Source organism: Thrips palmi, unplaced genomic scaffold, assembly GCF_012932325.1.
Source record: "Thrips palmi isolate BJ-2018 unplaced genomic scaffold, TpBJ-2018v1 HiC_scaffold_18, whole genome shotgun sequence".
NCBI classification, from domain to species: domain Eukaryota; kingdom Metazoa; phylum Arthropoda; class Insecta; order Thysanoptera; family Thripidae; genus Thrips; species Thrips palmi.
In genome coordinates this window covers 93799-114377 of record NW_023144627.1, presented here as the reverse complement: position 1 = coordinate 114377, position 20579 = coordinate 93799, and the positions used below count along the sequence as shown (strand labels likewise).

The 20579-nt window shown below is 45.0% G+C and overlaps 1 protein-coding gene across 3 annotated transcripts; it reads right to left on the bottom strand.

Annotated features, from left to right (window-relative positions):
* Window positions 1-1140: 1140 nt before the first annotated feature.
* Window positions 1141-20477, bottom strand: LOC117645525 (cytochrome P450 4C1-like). 3 transcript variants are annotated; one of them, XM_034385798.1, is made up of 12 exons: window positions 20389-20477; window positions 18632-18794; window positions 18226-18335; window positions 18038-18128; window positions 17783-17965; window positions 17333-17402; window positions 16042-16168; window positions 5763-5835; window positions 5470-5582; window positions 4824-5064; window positions 2960-3139; window positions 1141-1910 (listed from the first exon to the last, which is right to left on the bottom strand). In XM_034385798.1, the coding sequence occupies exons 2-12, from the start codon at window positions 18792-18794 to the stop codon at window positions 1735-1737; spliced, it is 1527 nt and encodes a 508-aa protein (XP_034241689.1). In that variant the 5' UTR covers window positions 20389-20477; the 3' UTR covers window positions 1141-1734. The 3 variants fall into 3 exon arrangements, with proteins under 3 accessions (XP_034241689.1, XP_034241691.1, XP_034241688.1); XM_034385800.1 differs by having other exon boundaries at window positions 20422-20440; XM_034385797.1 differs by having other exon boundaries at window positions 20214-20439.
* Between the last annotated feature and the right edge of the window lie 102 nt (window positions 20478-20579).

Sequence of the window (20579 nt, the reverse complement as noted above, 5' to 3'; positions counted from 1 at the left end):
ACTAACGAGTTGCGTCGTTCGTCCACAAGATGTTTGTAAACCGATAGACAGCCTTATTTGCATTAATTTTTATTTCCGATTAGGTCACAGACCTAGTAGAGTCCCGGTTACCCCGCAGTAACCACTTCTTAGATTTGCCGGGTTGTTTGTACGCAGCACAATATTGTCTTGAAACAGCATAAGTCATTAAAATAATTAGCAACGAATTCGTCGTTTCAAAACAAGCAAACTTGTTCACAAACAACAGCGTTGTCGAGGTTGGTAACTGTGTTGTTGTTTTAAAACAACTATTTTTAACAGTGTACTAATATTATTGCGTATTCATAAGTTCAGTAACAAGGAGATATCGAATGGTAATTGAAGTATTTGTGAATCGTATTAAGCAATTCAATGCTGGCTGTTAAATGTTACTCGACTGAGTAACAGGGTCAGGGTTCATGGCATGACACCATGAACAGGAAACGCTCTTAAAAAACCTAACAACTGAAGACCCATACTTTCAACTAGAATTACATGATTTAGGACCAAAATTTCCTCGGTGTTTCATTGCTTCCTGCAGTATTTGGTGTGCTGATCACAAAAATGACTTCCAATTTCATCCCAGACCTTTACTTTTCCAAATATTTACCAATTTTGGACCAAAATTTTTGCATCGAGTTTTACATAGTTTCCTGCAGTTTTTGGTGTGCTGATCACGAAAATGACTTCCAATTTCATCTCAGACCTTTACTTTTCCAAATATTTACCAATTTCGGACCAAAATTTTTACATCGAGTTTTACATAGTTTCCTGCAGTTTTTGGTGTGCTGATCACGAAAATGACTTCCAATTTCATCTCAGACCTTTACTTTTCCAAATATTTACCAATTTCGGACCAAAATTTTTACATCGAGTTTTACATAGTTTCCTGCAGTTTTTGGTGTGCTGATCACGAAAATGACTTCCAATTTCATCTCAGACCTTTACTTTTCCAAATATTTACCAATTTCGGACCAAAATTTTTACATCGAGTTTTACATAGATTCCTGCAGTTTTTGGTGTGCTGATCACGAAAATGACTTCCAATTTCATCCCAGACCTTTACTTTCCCCAAAATTTACCAATTTGTGACCAAACTTTTAAAATTGAGTTTCACATTGACCCTGTATTGGCCTTACTTTGCATATATTCTTCACCATCTTCTACAAGAATACAGACGCATCGCTCGCCTACTACGCGCCCAAACAAAACGGCGCGTACCCCTAGTTAAAGAGGAGCGAAATGGACGATGGTCTATAGACCAAGTATACTTCGAACGGCCCCGGGATGCCCAAATCTTCAGTGGAAATAGCGAAATTGAGCAACTTTGAGAGCCCGTAGCGTCGAACGAGCGCATTTTTTTCTTCAAGGAAAACTTAGTGGGTAATTTGTTTTGGCCAGCCGGTTCCACTATCCCTAAACATCTCAAACCCTCAAAAAACAGCCACTTTTGGAGGTTTACGACCCCTATAAAAACCCGAAATTCGAGTCGGAACTCGCTCCTATGTTGTTTCGGCAGTGTCCGTGTGGATGAAAGGAACCCAGAACAAAGTTTGAGCTTGATCCAAGATGGTCGCAGGCCAAATTTTTTTTTGTTTGGAACGCCTCTGTCTAAAAAATATGACGTCACAATCGTTGAATAAAGGTGTGAGCTGTGAATTTCAGCACTTGCACTGTCAGGATCTGGATCCTTGTCGAAATGTGATTGGTTAACATCTATGGTGAGGGGGTCATTTTTCTGGGTGACACTTTGAGCTGTACGCCATCTTCGGCCCTGAGGATGACCCGGCCCGTCACCACCGGTTTGTAGCCGGGGCGAGGAAGGCTCAAGACGCAGTGCCGCACCACCTTCGCCACCGTCGATTTCATCTGAAGCATTCCAAACTTTTGTCCTGGAAATGAAAATTTTCAGTTAAATTTGTATTTTAGTTACCGGTACTCTCACAACATTTGTAGAGTGTACAGTGTCAATAGAGAGAACTCGGCCCATAAAACAAGTAGTGAAACCACATAATATTAAACATAAAATAATTAACAGAAATTGATTACAAGCTGGCTACTTAAAATCCCCCTATCTTTTTTTATGGACCCTGAACTCTTCTACTCCGTACACATCCAAGTGTGGGACTTTGCAGTTGTGACCGCTCGCATAGGCAGCATGTGTGGGACAAGCTGTGTCTCACACTTGCAAGTGTCAGACTTCCTTGTCCCACACTTGTAAGCGTGTCCCACACCTACAGGTGAGACTGTTTCACACTTGGATTGGCAGTGTAAAGTTCATTTACCAAACGCCACCTCTTGATACCGTTTAATCGTGACGCATGTAATTCTAACATATCTAAGACATTGATTCGAAGATGCAAATACTAGAATACCCACTTGTTCGGAAAGCCCACTGCATGATTCGTTTGGTTTATTACAGCCGAAGATACGGATTCAAGCATATTTTTTCTGCTTCCCAATATTGATTCAGTACAGATCCTATATGTGTTTCCCCAAATAAGTGCTCTACTCTACAAATCAAAGAGTGTACATGGTACGCTCTAACTGGAGCATGCCTGCAAGCACGCTCTAACTAGCGCATGCCTGCCAAGCATGCTCTAACTAGTGCATACATGCCATGTACACGCTAACTGAAGCATACATTTACTGCCTAAGGTATAGGGAGTTTTCTGCATCAGGAAGCGTGTACATGGCATGTATGCACTAGTTAGTGCATACTTGGCAGGCATGCGCTAGCTAGAGCGTGCTTGCAGGCATGCTCCAGTTAGAGCATACTATGCACACTCTTTGATTTGTAGAGTATATAAAAGATAAATTCGTACGTGGGCATGCAAGAATATGTTCACGTACATTTAGGACCTGAGAAGTTACAGCTTAAGTAAAAAGCTCCCTTTATTTAATTTTGTTACGACGAGTACCTTGGGTTCGCACTACTTACCAATGCAGTTTCTTGGTCCTGCTGAAAAAGGGATGTAGGCATACGGATGTCTTCCGGTGCAGTTTTCAGGAAGGAATCGGTCCGGATCAAACTTTTCTGGATCCGGGAAAACCTCTGGGTTGCGATTCATTTGGTAGCAGGCAATCAGCGCATTGGTGCCGGCGGGAATCACATATCCACCTGTTAACAATATATATTCTTCACACGCATTGTTATAGACTTCAAGAAGATCTGAGCGTCATTTGGACGGGTTCAGATTGGTATTCGATTTGGAGAGTTTGCAGAGATCCTTAACTTAACATTTAACTGACACTGCTTTTATAACGTAACACAAGACAGTGTTCGCTTAAGGTTAAGGGTACGGACTTATGAAAGTACTTTCAAAAGTATATCCACACAAATTCGAGACATAAAAAATAACCTACCCTTTTGAAAAGATGTTAGAAGTTAAGGGTAATAGCTTTAACTCTTATCATAACGTTATGATGCCCTTATGAGGTAAGTTAAGGATCGCTGAGAGTTTGTTCCGAAAAGGTGATGTTAGGATACTGACTTGCGCTCGCTTACGCCACACTGCTAATCCAAGTGTGGACCAAGTCCACACGCTAGGTAGCGTGGACCATTCGTGGACCACGAATGGTCCACGCTAGGAAACGTGGACCAAGCCGTGGTCCACGCCAGGAAACGTAGACCGAGCTGTGGTCCACGCTTCACAGCGTTGAACTTCTCATAGGCCAATCACACTTCCAAGTGTGGACCATCCGTGGTCCACGATTGTGGACCATTCGTGGTCCACGTTTCCTAGCGTGGACCATTCGTGGTCCACGTTTCCTAGCGTGGACCATTCGTGGTCCACGTTTCCTAGCGTGGACCATTCGTGGTACACGTTTCCTAGCGTGGACCACCGTGGTCCACGCTACCTAGCGTGGACTTGGTCCATACTTGGATTAGCAGTGCAGTCCCGAGGAGGCGGGCATTACCGCCGAACGCGGCCGAACGCCCGACAGTTAGGCAACTCATCCACCAGCAGTGCTGGCGGAGCATTACCATTACCATAAACGTTCAACCCGCTTTGCCACTAAGAACGAACCCGCTGAAGCAAGGATAATTCTAAGTGCTCTCTAAGTAAGTAGGACTCATTTCCTGTGTCAAATTATGGGCGAAATCAAATTTTTGGCACGTCTCGCCACTCCACAGGCGAGACGAAGTCCTGCCAAGTTTTCCTCAGACCGGAAAGTCGCGCCCAAATTTGGTCAGCCAAAAATGTCTCGCCTCAATTTTGGCGATATTATACCAGGTCTAACCGAAACTTTGGCGAGACTTCGTATCTCGCCATATTTTGACTAAGGGTCTTTCCATTTATTTTGCAGTTATATATTTTTTTAAGTGCACGTATTATGTTTGCTGTAAAAACACAACTGTCTACTAGGTACATACTTACAAATGCATGTGACATGGAGATATACGGCACTAAGCGTGTATTTGTATGTGTATAGTTTCTAAGTATGTAAACATTTCGTAATGGAAAAAAAATCTAACAGTGTAAAGTGTTTTCCACTCTACAAACTCAAGTGTGTACATAGCATGCATCAGGTTGAAGCATGCCTCCGAGTACACTCCGCGCTGGAGCATGCTTGCCAAGGAGACGCCAGGTCAGGTGGCGTGCAAGTACATTGTAGCTCTACTTTACATGAAAACACTGGGAAGCAGAGAGGTAGGGGATTTCAGCAACAGTGTACCCGCAGGTACCTGCGCCACCTGGCGTGGCAAGCTTGGTCCAGCATGGAGTCTTCATGCCAGGTTGGTTCCAAAGTGGAGTACGGTGTACTTCTATCTGAAGCTTGCTATGTACACACTTGAATACCTGTGATTGGAAGCTCCTCATTTATTCTCCGGGCGAACAGAGGCACGCTGGGGTAGAGGCGCAGGCTCTCCTTGATGACCCTTTCGGTGTACTTCAACTGGGCGAGGTCCTGCGATGTCACTGCGCCATCGGAGGCACCGAAGACCTCGGCCACCTCCTCGGCCAGGCGGTCTTGGACTTCCGGATTGGCGGCAAGGTTGTAGAAGATAAAGGACATGGCCGCCGCCGTGGTGTCGTGCCCCTGAGCAATTACAAACCGTGAAATACAAGTTCGTGGTAAAACGGCAATGTCGGGCATTGTGCAAAAGCATAGGACATTGTATAAAATGTGTGCTTGTATGCACTCCACAGTTATTATTAGCACTGTGCCTGCTAGTCAACTTGACAACAACGTGCCTGACCGAGACGGGTCCTAGGCACATATTTAGAAACTGTGTGCCTCCGTGCTTTCTATTTAGAACAGTTTATGCCTGTGGGCACATATTTTGAAAAGTGGCCCTGCCGTGTACACGTTGTGTTTGCAGAGCAGGCTTGTCATATTTGTTGTCATATTTCAGCAAGATATGGAAAATTGCGCACCCGGATGACAGTGGCGCCCTCTCTAACGAGTATTAACCTAATCGAGACCCATGGAAATGTTTCTCACCCCGAACATGAAGGTGTCCACCTCCTCCTGGATGTCGGAGTCGCTCAGGGCGGCGCCCGCTGAGTCGCTGGCCTCCAAGAGAAGGTCTAGGAAGGCCTCCCGCTTCTTAAGTCCTGGAAAGGAGAGACACTCATCTCAACCCGTTCTCTCGGACTCTAATGTCGGCCTCGTTGTGTTTGGCTACAAGGCAAAATAGTGTCAAGGTCTCCCAGGCAAACACTAGATTAATGTAGTGTTTGCCCGGGAAATCAGGACACCGTTGTTGCATGTTGCAGTGTCCGATCAATACACACCCAAGTCTTTGTCTGAGATGGACACACTGCCCTTGCGTCGCTCTTGACGTTCCTGGCGTCTGCTTTCGATGACCTGGGCAATGCAAAGTTCACTTTAGCCCTTAAATGTCTGACCCTTTCTTACTGGCAAGATTTGGTCTTGGATATTATACGATCATTAGCAAGTCGTGTGTAACCCCCAAAAAATTATTGTTATAGCTTCAGATAAGGGCTCTAAGTTGGGTTTGTACACTGTTAAAAAAATTCTACAAATTCAGACTAAATAGTCAAAAGCAGATTTTTACAATGTTGGTCTGAATATTCAGAGTAAGAATTGCTCTGAAAGATAAGACTTTGGAAATCTGAAAATCATAACTCAGTCAGTCTGATAATTTAGACAAGAGAATAGTCTGAAAATTCAGACAGCAATTTTTTTTATCGTAAGTGCTTCTTTAATCAAAATATTCTTTGTCGGTCTAAGCATTAGACTTTGCGATGAGAGAATTGCGCCTAGAACTGTACCGAAACTTGGTACCGGCACTGTGACTTGAACCCCAGACCTTCGGGTTACGAGGCAGCCAGCTTATCCATTTTTATGACAAAAAAAAAAACCAAACAACTTTAATAATAGTAAGTTCGTGGGAAACAAAACCATTTGACAACAAATTTAGTTTGTGAAAATTTGTCTGGGCCACGTCAACTGAGAAAATTTGCTTGTATTAATTGTTGACGGAGCAGATAAAAGGCCCGGCCAGCCGTATAATAAATTGTTTAGACAGTTACACATAAGTATCACACAGGGGCATACACACACGAGGAGAGAGATAGCAAATTTAAAGTAGTTTCATAGCTAAGGGGCCTATGGTGAAAGGGCGTATATTTTTATACCAAACTGTTCACGAGAACCTCCGCTACACGTTGGTGTGTTCGAAAAGTATCGTTCATGCATTAGTTTGCAAGATATTTAGAGTTAAAGTTTGGGTATTTTAACATGGTACACGGTGAAACCGATGTCTGGAAATTTCCAGACATTTTTTCCCATTTCCAGACATTGTCTGGAAATGCACTGAAAAACCAAACGTGGTCTAGACCGCACCAACTGGTGTGGTCAAATGGATACCATTTTGGCCACACCAGCCGGTGTGGTCTAGACCACTTTTGGTGCTTTTGGTGTGGTCTAGACCACCCCCGGGGCCAAAACGTGGTCTAGACCGCACCATACGTCGTCAAACGTGGTCTAGACCACACCAACTGATGTGGTCAAAATGGCATCCATCTGACCACCCCAGTGGTGCGGTCTGGACCACGTTTGGTTTTTCAGTGTGGCCGTTTTTTTCCAGACAATGTCTGGAAATGTCTATTTTTTCCAGATAATGTCTGGAAATGGTCAAATCCCAGATATATATCTGGAAAAAAAACGGCATTTCCAGACAATGTCTGGAAATAACTTTTTCCCAAATAATATCTGGAAATTTCCCAGATAATGTCTGGAAACAAAGGCCTTGACGCCGAGGCCCCCCGGACACGAGGAGCCCAAACGCCGAGGTCGCCGACGCTCTAGGACAAGCGGTTCCGGAGATACGAGGACGTACCACAAGGAGTCCGTCAAAGCAATTTTTTTAGTTGAGGCCAAAATCATCATCGGCCTCTGGCTGCGTTCCACTTGGGTGTCCGGGACTTTTGACTTCAGCATCGTGTTAAGGTAGTGCTAGACTACCAGGAACCCGTCAGAGGTCGCCGTCGGACCACCGGTGCGCCCAGGATGCCGACGAACGTGGCTGCTGTGCCGCCACACGGTTCAACACCGTTGTCGCCACCACCCAGGTGGTCCCCGATGGTGTCCTCGAGGTCCCCAGGACACGGGGAGTCCAACGCCGAGGTCGCCGACGCTCTAGGACAAGCGGTTCCGGAGATACGAGGACGTACCACAAGGAGTCCGTCAAAGCAACTTTTTAGTTGGAGGCCAAAATCATCATCGGCCTCTGGCTGCGTCCCACTTGGGTGTCCGGGACTTTTGACTTCAGCATCGTGTTAAGGGGGGACATCACTCCAAAAACAGTGCTTTTGTAAAAACGTCATAAAAACCAAACGGAAAGAGAAAAATTGTTCATATTTTAACAGATTAAGTATAAAACAACACAAAGTCAATCCGCCAGGGCAGTACAGCGCTTTCGTTGAAAACACATTTTTGCGTGTTAGGTTAGACCATTTCGCACTGTTGCAGCGCTGGACGCCAAACGGTTTGACCTAGAACATTGAAATTTGGTGACAGCCTTCCTGAGATGTCTGGCTATGGTGGGTACCTCAATCACATTTCAAAAATCATTTTAAGTTGGGTTTGTTACATACCAAAAAATATTGTTCAATTTTTTTGGTCAAAATTGTTTAATTTTAAACGTTAAAAAAATAATAAAAATTGACCAATGCAAATTATTTTGCTACCCACCATAGCGGCATGTCCTAGGAGCTTCCATGCTAAATCTCCCCGCTGTAGCTCAAAAACTGCGCCCTAGAGGCCTGCAACCGTTTGCAATTTCATGTTCCGAGAAAAACGCGATCAAAGTTGGGGAAACTGGGCTTTTCCCCTATGCATGTTTGCGGCGCACAACGTACTAAAACTGCAATTTTTTGAATTCCGGAATGCGGTTTTCATCATTCGACGCAGAAAGGAATGGTCTATAATATAAACTAATAAAAAAAAAGTTGCAATTTTTGATCATTTTGGAGTGATGTCCCCCCTTAAGGTAGTGCTAGACTACCAGGAACCCGTCAGGGGTCGCCGTCGGACCAACGGTGCGCCCAGGATGCCGACGAACGTGAGGCACGCCGGAGCGCCGTGGCGTGCCGGGTGCCTAAACGATCGTCGCCACCGCTGCGGCCGCTGCCGCCGCGGCCGCTGCTGCCGGGTCCTCCGCACCAACCGCGAGCTTGGACGACGGAGGCCGACGCCGTTGGCACCGACGCCGCCGACGTGTACGTCGACGCCACCACGTGCATAGTCGGCCGTTAGTGTGTTCTAACGGCCGCTTCGGCCTCTGGCTGCGTTCCACTTGGGTGTCCGGGACTTTTGACTTAAACACTGCGTTAGGGTGCACCTGGGCTACCAGTCAGGGGTCGCCGTCGGACTACCGGTGCGCCGTGGGTGCCGACGAACGTGGCGGGCAAGGTGCCTGAACGATCGCGTCGCCCCCGCCGCCGCCGTGTCCTACGTCGCGACCAACAGCTTGGACGACGGGGGCCGACGCCACCGACGTGTCTGTCAACGCCACCACGGCCAGGGCCGACGACGCTGCCGCGTGCCCGAAAGGCTAATGCCGCCGTCGTGTCCTGCGTCGCCACCGTGTGCTTGGACGGCCAGAGACGACGCCGTCGGCACCGACGCGGAGTGCCCTGACGGCCGACGCCGCCGCCGTGTGCTCGAACGGCCGCGCAGCCGGAGGCCAATGCCAGAGGCCAATGGGGTTTGGCGTCGACGTACACGTCGGCGGCGTCGGTGCTAACGGCGTCGGCCTCCGTCGTCCAAGCTCGCGGTTGGTGCGGAGGACCCGGCGGCAGCGGCCGCAGCGGTGGCGACGATCGTTTAGGCACCCGGCACGCCACGGCGCTCCGGCGTGCCTCACGTTCGTCGGAATCCTGGGCGCACCGTTGGTCCGACGACGACCCCTGACGGGTTCCTGGTAGTCTAGCACTACCTTAACACGATGCTGAAGTCAAAAGTCCCAGACACCCAAGTGGAACGCAGCCAGAGGCCGATGATGATTTTGGCCTCCAACTAAAAAGTTGCTTTGACGGACTCCTTGTGGTACGTCCTCGTATCTCCGGAACCGCTTGTCCTAGATCGTCGGCGACCTCGGCGTTGGACTCCCCGTGTCCTGGGGACCTCGAGGACACCATCGGGGACCACCTGGGTGGTGGCGACAACGGTGTTGAACCGTGTGGCGGCACAGCAGCCGCGTACGTCGGCATCCTGGGCGCACCGGTGGTCCGACGGCGACCTCTGACGGGGTTTCCCGGTAGTCTAGCACTACCTTAACACGATGCTGAAGTCAAAAGTCCCGGACACCCAAATGGAACGCAGCCAGAGGCCGATGATGATTTTGGCCTCCAACTAAAAAGTTGCTTTGACGGACTCCTTGTGGTACGTCCTCGTATCTCCGGAACCGCTTGTCCTAGATCGTCGGCGACCTCGGCGTTGGACTCCCCGTGTCCTGGGGACCTCGAGGACACCATCGGGGACCACCTGGGTGGTGGCGACAACGGTGTTGAACCGTGTGGCGGCACAGCAGCCGCGTACGTCGGCATCCTGGGCGCACCGGTGGTCCGACGGCGACCTCTGACGGGTTCCTGGTAGTCTAGCACTACCTTAACACGATGCTGAAGTCAAAAGTCCCGGACACCCAAGTGGAACGCAGCCAGAGGCCGATGATGATTTTGGCCTCCAACTAAAAAGTTGCTTTGACGGACTCCTTGTGGTACGTCCTCGTATCTCCGGAACCGCTTGTCCTAGAGCGTCGGCGACCTCGGCGTTGGACTCCCCGTGTCCTGGGGACCTCGAGGACACCATCGGGGACCCCCAGGTCGCAAATCCGTGGACTTTGGCGTCAAGGCCTTTGTTTCCAGACATTATCTGGGAAATTTCCAGATATTATCTGGAAAATGTTATTTCCAGACATTGTCTGGAAATGCCGTTTTTTTTTCCCGATATATATCTGGGATTTGACCATTTCCAGACATTATCTGGAAAAAGTAGACATTTCCAGACATTGTCTGAAAAAAAAACGGCCATTTCCAGACAATGTCTGGAAATGGGAAAAAATGTCTGGAAATTTCCAGACATCGGTTTCACCGTGTACCTTACGGGAGAGCCGCGGAAGGGCCCCGAAAATTTCATATCTTTCAGTTTGTATACGGTGAAAAGTCTCCAAAAAAACTAATCGGCGGGTTCATAATTTCATGAGGAACGCGACGGTGTAAATGAAAGTACTCCTTCATGTGCTTTTCAGAGAAATATTTGTATTTAAAGAGCCAAAAGCGGGTCCGATCGGCGGCAATGGCGCCGGGTCCTTCCGGTCGGCGCCGCAGCGCTAATGGCGCGCGCACTCAAACCACTCGGACGGAATGCAAGCTGCTATGTAATTATTTCTCAGCAATAACTTGACCAAGAGTCCTGGAACGTAAGAACGGATATTATTGGCTGAGCGATAGCGAAGCCTGTTACTCCAGTGGGGTTGAAAAGTTTTGTCTGTCTGTCTGTCGGTCTGTCTGTGTGTCTGTGTGTCTGTGTGTCTGTGTGTCCGCACTACTCCTCCTGAACGGCTCGGCCGATCTCGGTGAGATTTTGCACACTTCTTGGGTATGTCCTTGGCTCGGCACACGCGAAAAATTTTACCATCCTAGCTCAACTGGTTCAGTTTTTATAGGCGAAAAACACCTAAAAAACGGCGAAAAATAGAGATTTCTGCAGATAGACCACTTCTGTCTTTGAGAAAAGGGGGGGCGGGGGGGGGAGCCCCCCAGGTACGACAAGTTGAAAAGTGACAAGGGTCAAGATCGTGTTGTCCGTAGGTAAAACAACTCTATTTAGAATGTAGGGGGGTCTGGGGGGCGGAGCCCCCCATCGTTCAACAAGTCAAAAAATAACCGACAACGGACAAGCCATTGCCTGCCGCAGGCAGGCTAGCGCCGCAGGCCAAGGTAGGTACGCCAGGCGTGGATTGGAGGAACAGGCAGCGAGACATCGCGAAGCCTGTTACGACAAGACGCGGTCTGGCGTAAACCTACCTTGTATGGGGTTATTCCTAAAAGAGCAAGAGAAATTTGTGCTTCGGAAAGTCCATTAAATACGAAAGAGCGGGGCTACCTGGGACCGAGTAGCATTGCCAACCTGACGGCCCCAACTCGCAGTCTCTTCTGAAGACACAATATCTGCACAAACAATCTGTTTTTGTACGTCAATTTTTATTTTCGCGATCTAAAATGTCTTGATAATTTGAGGGAATGATTTTGGTCGTCGTTAGACTGTCATAATATTTTTTACTAGCTCCGCCATTTTCGTGTTTGGAGGTTCTCGTCAGGACAAAACCTAGTCAAGTGCAGAACTTTTTCGCCTATAGATAATTGCTATTTAATACATAATACAAATCAAAAAATTCTAAAAATGTTTTAAAGCCCAAATAAAGTGGCTTTAGCACCAAAGTGTTTTTTTTTTAAATAATTGCTGATTATTTTCAGTCGGTTTGTCAGTGGTAACAGTTGTGCACTTGACTAGACCCTTTAGCTACAAGGTAGGTTTACGCCAGACCGCGTCTTGTCGTAACAGGCTTCGCGATGTCTCGCTGCCTGTTCCTCCAATCCACGCCTGGCGTACCTACCTTGGCCTGCGGCGCTAGCCTGCCTGCGGCAGGCAATGGCTTGTCCATTGTCGGTTATTTTTTAACTTGTTGAATGCTAAGGGGCTCCGCCCCCCAGACCCCCCTACATTCTAATTAGTTTGTTTTATCTACAGATAACACGATCTTCACCCTTGTCACTTTTCAACTTGTCGAGGTGTTGACCCCCCTTGCTCCAATCCAGAAGTGCACTCTAGAGTTCTTACGGATTACTTCATCCGTATTACAAACAAATTCATCCGTACCTTACAAACATTTTTGCGCAAGCGTAATACGGATAGCCTGATTTGTAACATACGGATGGCTTTGTCCGTAACAGATGTAGCTTTGTAACTACGGATAGTCTTACAGAATCCAAAGTAATTGCATTCATCGACACTCGTTATACAAACAGAATTCATAAATTACTCGTTGCCATACTGAGCGGAAACAGATAAGCAGTATATTATACTTTTTAATGCCAATTATCTTTTTTATGCACTAGCAAGCACTTTTACTTTTATTTGGCACATAATAGAGCTATTGATTGAGTTACTTGCTGATACGATAGACACTCTTGGGTAACGGTGGAGCAGGGCCACAGCAGAAAAAGATGTACTTACCGCCCAAATTTGGTGTTGATTATGAAATCACAGCATTTCAATAATCATACTGAGCAACTGTTCAATCTAACCAACCAGTTATTGTGGGCAGTTCCACAAAACATTCTACCATACTCAAGCTATACTGTAAATGTTTTCTTTTGAAGTTGGTGCGCTGGTGAGGTTATACTGTCTGCTGATCTGATACCGTATGCTGGAAGAACCGAGTGACAACAAAAATCACATGCACTGACTTCTTCAGTGTTTGCAAACAATGCCATCCTTGATGGACTTTGGGGTGAGACACCATCGCTGACACCAATTGTGAAGGCCTTAATTGTGCCTAAAATCGGCAGCACAAACAGCGGAGCGGAGTGTTTTCATTTTTTCTAAACACCGTCCCGCTAAACTTTTCATACGTGAAAGTATGAGAAATCCAACATTCACAATCACCCCTTTGTTTCTGTGTAGATTAACCTCGTTTAGTTTGGTTTAAAATCAGAAACTACGATGATTTGCAAGTTTCTGGTTCATAAAAGTTATTAATTCACTTATTCTTTGAGAAGTGATGCTTGTGTCTGCGAAAACTGGACGGCTGTCAGTCATGTTAACACACACTTATCTGCTGTGGAGGATTGGAGACGTTGGGGGTGCTTTTATTATCACAGGTAAATTCTCTGCTTCCCAACAACATTCATTTATAAATATAACAATACTTTTGTTTATATTTCAATTCTTTCTTCAATAAAAATGTTAGGTTAGGTTTCTTAGAGTGTCATTTAATAACTGTTGGACTACGGCCAAAATGGCACTTAGAAGATTTTAGTTTGGATAATCAATAGGTGAATGATGCAATATACAGGAAAAGTACTATTCTTAGTTTGAAAACTAATGAAACTATATTGCACCTTATTAGTCTTCATATTGAAGTTAAGTTGATGTTAATATGGATTGGTAGGTTCAGATCAGGATTACGGACAAGTTGAGTTGATAATACGGATGGGTTTAGTAGCCGTAATTATGGATCAATAGTTGTGTTTGTATTTACGGATAATTTTGTCCGTACAGAAATTCTCAAAACCTGAAGATGCTTTTTATCCGTAATACAGATGTCAAACTCCGTAATATGGACAAGCCCATCCGTAATTACAATGAATCAATTTTGTCCGTAGCTTACGGTGATGACTTATCCGTAAGAACTCTAGAGTGTGATCTATCTGCAGAAAGCTCTATTTTTCGCCGTTTTTTAGGTGTTTTTCGGCTATAAAAACTGAACCAGTTGAGCTAGGATGGTGAAATTTCGCGTGTGCCGAGCCAAGGACATACCCAAGAAGTGTGCAAAATCTCACCGAGATCGGCCGAGCCGTTCAGGAGGAGTAGTGCGGACACACAGACAGACAGACGGACAGACAGACAGACAGACAGACAGGAAAAACTTTTCAACCCCACTGGAGTAACAGGCTTCGCTATCGCTCAGCCAATGAAACTACTGTAAGAAGGAACCCAAATCAAGAATCAGATCGGAACTAACTCAAGAGGGGTGACAATGAGAGGTTTGCAGCCTACATACTATCAAGATACCGGGGATCACTCAAGGTGCGCAAATTTATTACCTTCCTAAGGAGCTGTGGCACAATTAATTTCACTTTTAACACTGCGATCTATGAACAGGAAAATGAGGTGCTTCTTAAACGGTATTGGAAAAAATTAATATTTTACCCTCGATGCTCAATGAAGCAAAAGAGGATAAGACAAAGACGACGCTCCTAATAGAAAAATCCTAACTGTCAGTGCACTGTTATTTGACTTGCGATACAGACCGCACTTTCTGCGCAATACAAATTTCACAGCACTTTTCTGTGATGATCATTGCTAAAAGGTGTGATGAGCTACAGTATCGCAGAATTTTGTAATGATCATTGCAAAAAACTGCAATGATAACAGATTTTGTGTTGTCATCATCACAGTTTTTTGCAATAATTTCGATCCTCATTGCAGAAAGATGCGATGATCATTGCAGAATTTTGTGCGATACAGAAGTCATTGCATCTCAGGAGCAATGATTCGTGGGAATCACATTTCGGATATCATCGCACGTTTTTGTGTTGAAAGTATCGCAACTTAGACAAGGTAGGTGTACGCCAGACCGTGTCTTGTCGTAACAGGCTTCGCGATGCTGCGCCAGTTACGACAATCCACGCCTGGCGTTACACCTACCTTGGCCTGCGGCGCTTGCCTGCCTTCGGCAGGCTAGGTTTCTTTTCCAGGCATCCGCATACCAATTTGCGTGATTGAAGGTCAAAACAGCATTTGATTTCGTGCCTTGGGCTGCATTGGCCTGACTTTTTAACTTGTCGAGGCTGGGGAGCTCCGCCCCCCAGACCCCCCTTTCTTCAAGACAGAAGTGCACTGTTAAAAATAATCGTAAATTTACGACATTTTGTAGAACAATTATGTCGTTTTTAAACGACATATTTTGTTACGACTGAAGTCGTAAATATACGACTTGAATTGTAAATGTACGACATATTTGTCGCTAATTTTGATAGCGACACGTTTCGTTTTAAAACAAATTAAGTCGTAAACTTACGACTTAATCGTAAGTCTACGAACAATCGTAAATTATCCTTCGAATATGTCGTGCAGTTATGACTTCAGTCGTACATTTACGACTCTTGTCGTAAATTCGTGTTGTGAATCGTAAATGAACGACACAAATCGTAAATAAGTGACCAAATTGTAACTTTTCACCAACTTTTCGTGGATTTTAGGTGTCAAAATATGTAATCGTGATTACGACATTGTCGTAGAGAAATGATTTTTTAGTCGTTTAGTATCGACGAAATAGCTTAAGAACGATTTCCGTCGCTATGAAAATTAGCGACTTTTTTGTCGCTAATTTACGACAGAATTTCTAACAGTGTGATCTGCCTGCAGAAAACTCGATTTTTCGCCGTTTTAGGTGTTTTTCGGCTATAAAAAACCGAACCAGTTGAGCTAGGATAGTGAAATTTCGCGTGTGCCGAGCCAAGGACATACCCAAAAAGTGTGCAAAATCTCACCGAGATCGGCCGAGCCGTTCAGGAGGAGTAGCGCGGACACACACACACACACACACGCACGCACGCACGCAGACAGGAAAAAAATTTCAACCCCACCTGAGTAACAGGCTTCGCTATCGCTCAGCCAATAACAGTGTGCAGGTCCAAGACAATCCTAACCATCAGTGCCATGGATAAAAGTGGATGTCAGCTCATGTGAATGGCCACGATGGTTCCAAGCTCCACCAGCAGATCCGCCATTTGCTTTACCCAAGGCATAAGAACTCACCTCTCGAGAATATTTGTGCAGAACTTTAAGAGCGGCGTTTAAGGTCTTGCTTCCCTCCGTTCTGTTATACAACCAGTCGTTGCCAAGCCATGGCTGCATGGTTCGCATGTGGACTGAGAGGAGTGCACTGCAAAACAGAAATACCGAATAAAACTGAAAATAAAACTTAGTTGTTTGGTAATGGTTTTTGTGAACATGATTGACTGGCTAAACTTCTATTACATTGATAGGGAGACGAAAGATTGTTAAGAAACTGCAAAATTTTGTTCCTATTTTTTATGAAGTTGACCAATTTTGAGAAGTACTTCGATGGATTCCAGTAATTTTTAAAATTTGGGGGAATAGTGATGTACAGAGTTGGCTGCAGTTGTTCCCCTTGATTCAAGCTAAATAGTGTGAGACTGACCCAGACCCGAGGGGTGAATCACTCGGCGTTCTGGTGTACACATGAGTACATGAGTACGGGTGAGTACACCTTGCTTTACTCATAAATTTCACAATTTTAAACGTTTTAAGGCATTATTTAGCGTTTTTAACGGCAGTCAACGTTAAATCAGTCGAAAAACTAGAGAATTTCACCTTTTTAAATCTTGTGAGTACACTAAGTACGGGCAAATTTGTACACATGAGTACACTAGTAATTCACCCCTCGCCCAGACCCAGACTTGGATTTGGAGAGTGCACTCACTCTCAGCCTTTTACTGACTTTTTCTCATTAGCTTACGCATTTCTGTAAGCAACCATAAAACTTAGTATTTTTTGTCAGTATTACTTAGCAATTGCTAATTACTGAACTGATATTACCGTTTTCTTAGTAAATTACAAAGAAATTTTAAAGTATTTAACAACCTAATACTAAGTATTATGGTTGCTTTCAGAAATACGTCTGCTAACGAGAAATAGTGAACGGCTGAGAGTGCTGGTAGCCAACGAATGTGACGTCATATTCGTTCGAATGTGAATTTCGTCACGTTCGATTGAACATGATGTCACATTCGTTTAAATGTTGATCCACATTCAAACGAATGTGACACCCTACTTTAACGGCCGAGTCACGTTCAAACGAGTGTGACATCATATCTAAACGAACGTGACAAAATTTACACTCCAACGAATATGACGTCACATTCGTTGGCTACCAGTGTGGAACTGACTTATGCTGACTTGTGCAACTACTGACAAAATGAGCAAAACGTCAACGTGCTGTGCTAAGAGTTGGTCAGGCACGAACGGTACTCGTGGGTTTCAAAGACTCAGCGCGTTCACTGGCACGAATACGGCATGAACTTACTCGCTGACGGCAGAAACGTACGGCGACTTGGAGTCCTGTTGTGCGTTCACTTTAGTCCCCATGGCAGTTTCTGGAAAAAAAAATCATGAAAACATCATCGGTATCACCAATAACTGCAAAACGGCGAAACTTCTTACTGTTACAGGGGCATGATTACACTGTTATTCAACAAATGCGATGTCAATGTCTTAATGTGAATAATGCTGTTACGTTTAAGTATGATGCCACAATCGTTTGCAGGTTGATCCACGTTCAAACGAATTTGACACACTAATTAGACGACCGTGTCACGTTCCAACGATTGGGACATCGTATGTAGAAGAATGTGACAAGATTCACATTACAACGAATATGACTTCACTTCACATTCTTTGAACAACATGGTACCAAGGTACATACAACCACAACCACTTCTACTGAAAAAAAAAAAAAAAGACTTGCGCTGCTCACCACATATGATGTCAAGCGTGCATAGGGTGATGAAATCGTGGATGTTGATTGTCTTGCCATTCGTAGATAACAGTTTCTCGACCAGAATATTGCCGTTACTGTCGAACACTTGCACGAATTGATCCAAAATACGGAAGTGGAAAGTTGGTGTTATTAATTTTCTTCTCATGTGCCACTTTTGACCTGGAATGCACCGTCAATGATGTTTTACTTGGTAGCTTTTTGATGCTTCAATCGTGTCTTCATTGAGCGTACCTTTGCTGGTGAGAAGTCCTTCTCCAAGCCAGGGATGCAAATGACGGTACACGTTCGACTTTTCAATGTGCTTAGAGCCACTCAGAAGAATCTGCGGCATAACAAAGATGAAAAATGCATTTAAAAACCAATTGCTGTCACCGCATTTGCAACTAGAGGCTGAGCTAGAGCCACATATTTTCCAGTACCTCAACATCCTCCGGGTTGTTGAGCACAACAACGGCATGCCCAAGTCCGAGCCAGAGGCGGTATATGCTGCCGTATTTCCTCGTCCAATTGCTGATCGCCTCTGTCTGATCTGCAGTGGAGTCAGGACAACGCTGTTAAAAGGACTTAACTCACACTGGAATACCACGATGCTAAAATGTTGCACTGAACGATCACTCTAAATTTATTACGTTGTAAGGCATATTACGGTGAATATTTCCTCCACAATACAAACGACATTCGTCAAAATATCTTAAAGGTACAGTGAATCCTCAAAGGTATGTTGTAAAGCCAGCTGCAACTCCGTAATATAGGGAATTTTTACTGCAATATAGAATATTTTCACTGTGCGAATTTTATAGTTTTGACTTTTCCTGACGGACTTACCGGTTTTGAACGTCCATAAGATCTCCCAGGAGTTGCCTATAATCGGCAAAGCTGGAGGGCCAGGGATCAGGTCCACGGACTGCACCCACTTTCGTCTTCGATTGTAAAAATGTGTGGCGATCGCCAGCGCCGCTAAAACCAACAATGCAGTAACTAGCTCCATCTGCAAAGCAAAGGTGAGGCGCATGTGAAATTTTGTATCAAAACTGACCGAAGTATCATCAAAAGCACTCTACGCCGACTTAAATTTAAGGAAATAAGTGTCAGAAAATGGGTTCATTTTGCTGGGCAGCAGAGGGCGGACGGTCTGGTGGCACAGCAAATTTTAATTTGTGATGAATCTATATGGTTCACTCCGCCCAGAAAACCACTTTAAGTCACTGAAAATTTGTCTTCTGCCGTCTTTTTTATCTCGTTTTTTGTTGGTATGACTAAATGGGATGTGACAGGAAGCTGAATGTCAGTGAATACCGGCCACAAGGACATATCCAATAGACCTGCGGAATCTGAGCCGAATCGGCCGAGCCGTTCAGGAGTAAGTAGTCCGGACATAATATAGACAGACAAAACTTTCCAACCTTACCCGAGTGACAGGCTTCGCTTTTCTTCGCTCACACAAAAATATTTAAAGAGTTGATTTTGAATGTGAGATTTCAAAACACAACAGAATTAGTACATTTTTGAACTGGTCCATCCTTTTAGATAGGACTTATCGATTGGATTTTAGCGTGTACTTGCAAAACATACTCATACAGAGCGTGTGTTGCATGCTGTTAACAAGCGTGTATACTCTACAAATCAAAGAGTGTACATGGTACGCTCTAACTGGAGCATGCCTGCAAGCACGCTCTAACTAGCGCGTGCCTGCCAAGCATGCACTAACTAGTGCATACATGCCATGTACACGCTAACTGAAGGAGACGTTTACTCCATAAGGGATAAGGAGTTTTTTGCATCAGGAAGCGTGTACATGGCATGTATGCACTAGTTAGTGCATGCTTGGCAGGCATGCGCTAGCTAGAGCGTGCTTGCACGCATGCTCCAGTTAGAGCATACTATGTACACTCTTTGATTTGTAGAGTACATACTATGTACACACTTTAGTTTGCAGAGTGTATGCGCCTTTGGCGGTTTACCATGTCTTACGATTAACGTCAAAAAATTTTTTCCACTCCGTCAACTGACCACGCATTTAGTTTTGTTTTAGACTGACGCAACTTTTTGGAGTAGTTATTTGTGGTCCATGTAACTATTATCAGAGAGATATTCCAAGCAACTGGCCGTTTTCTCAAATCGTTTACCCAAACAAAAAGCTAATATTCAAATATCTTTTTTACATTGGCGTATAGGGTTCTAGGTAACCCAAAGATCATTCCGTGAAAAAACTTTGTGTGGCTGTTTTTTAACTTCACACTTTTTTTTTCATAAAAACCGCCCCGCCTTCTATGGGTGAATTGGTGGATAGATTGGAATGAAATTTGGTGTGGATTAGTTTACCACTTATTCCATTAACACCCTTGAATTTTGCCCACCTCAGCAGACAATTGGTATACAATTTTCCATTTTCACCCATAGACCTCACCTTAATTCAAAACGATTTTCAGTATCACAACGGCCTTCTGCTCACTGAGCCAAGAAAGAAAACAACTCCACAGTCTTCACGCTTACGTCAACACTGACAACACTTATTACTTCGTCGCACATGTAGAGTATCAGTCATCGAAAAGCGAAACAAAAAAAAAACCACTTAAAATTACCGCGTTGTTTTCGGGCCCGCAGGCAATGCTCACCAACAATTGCAGCCCAGCAACAGCAGCTGCCGCTATTTATACAGTTCCAAGAAGCAGAAGGGGAAATAAGCCAGTGTCTTATCGATGGCCAGGGTATCGCAGTGGCCATACGCTGATAGTCCGAAAGTCCGACACGGACTGCACTCTCATTCTAGGAA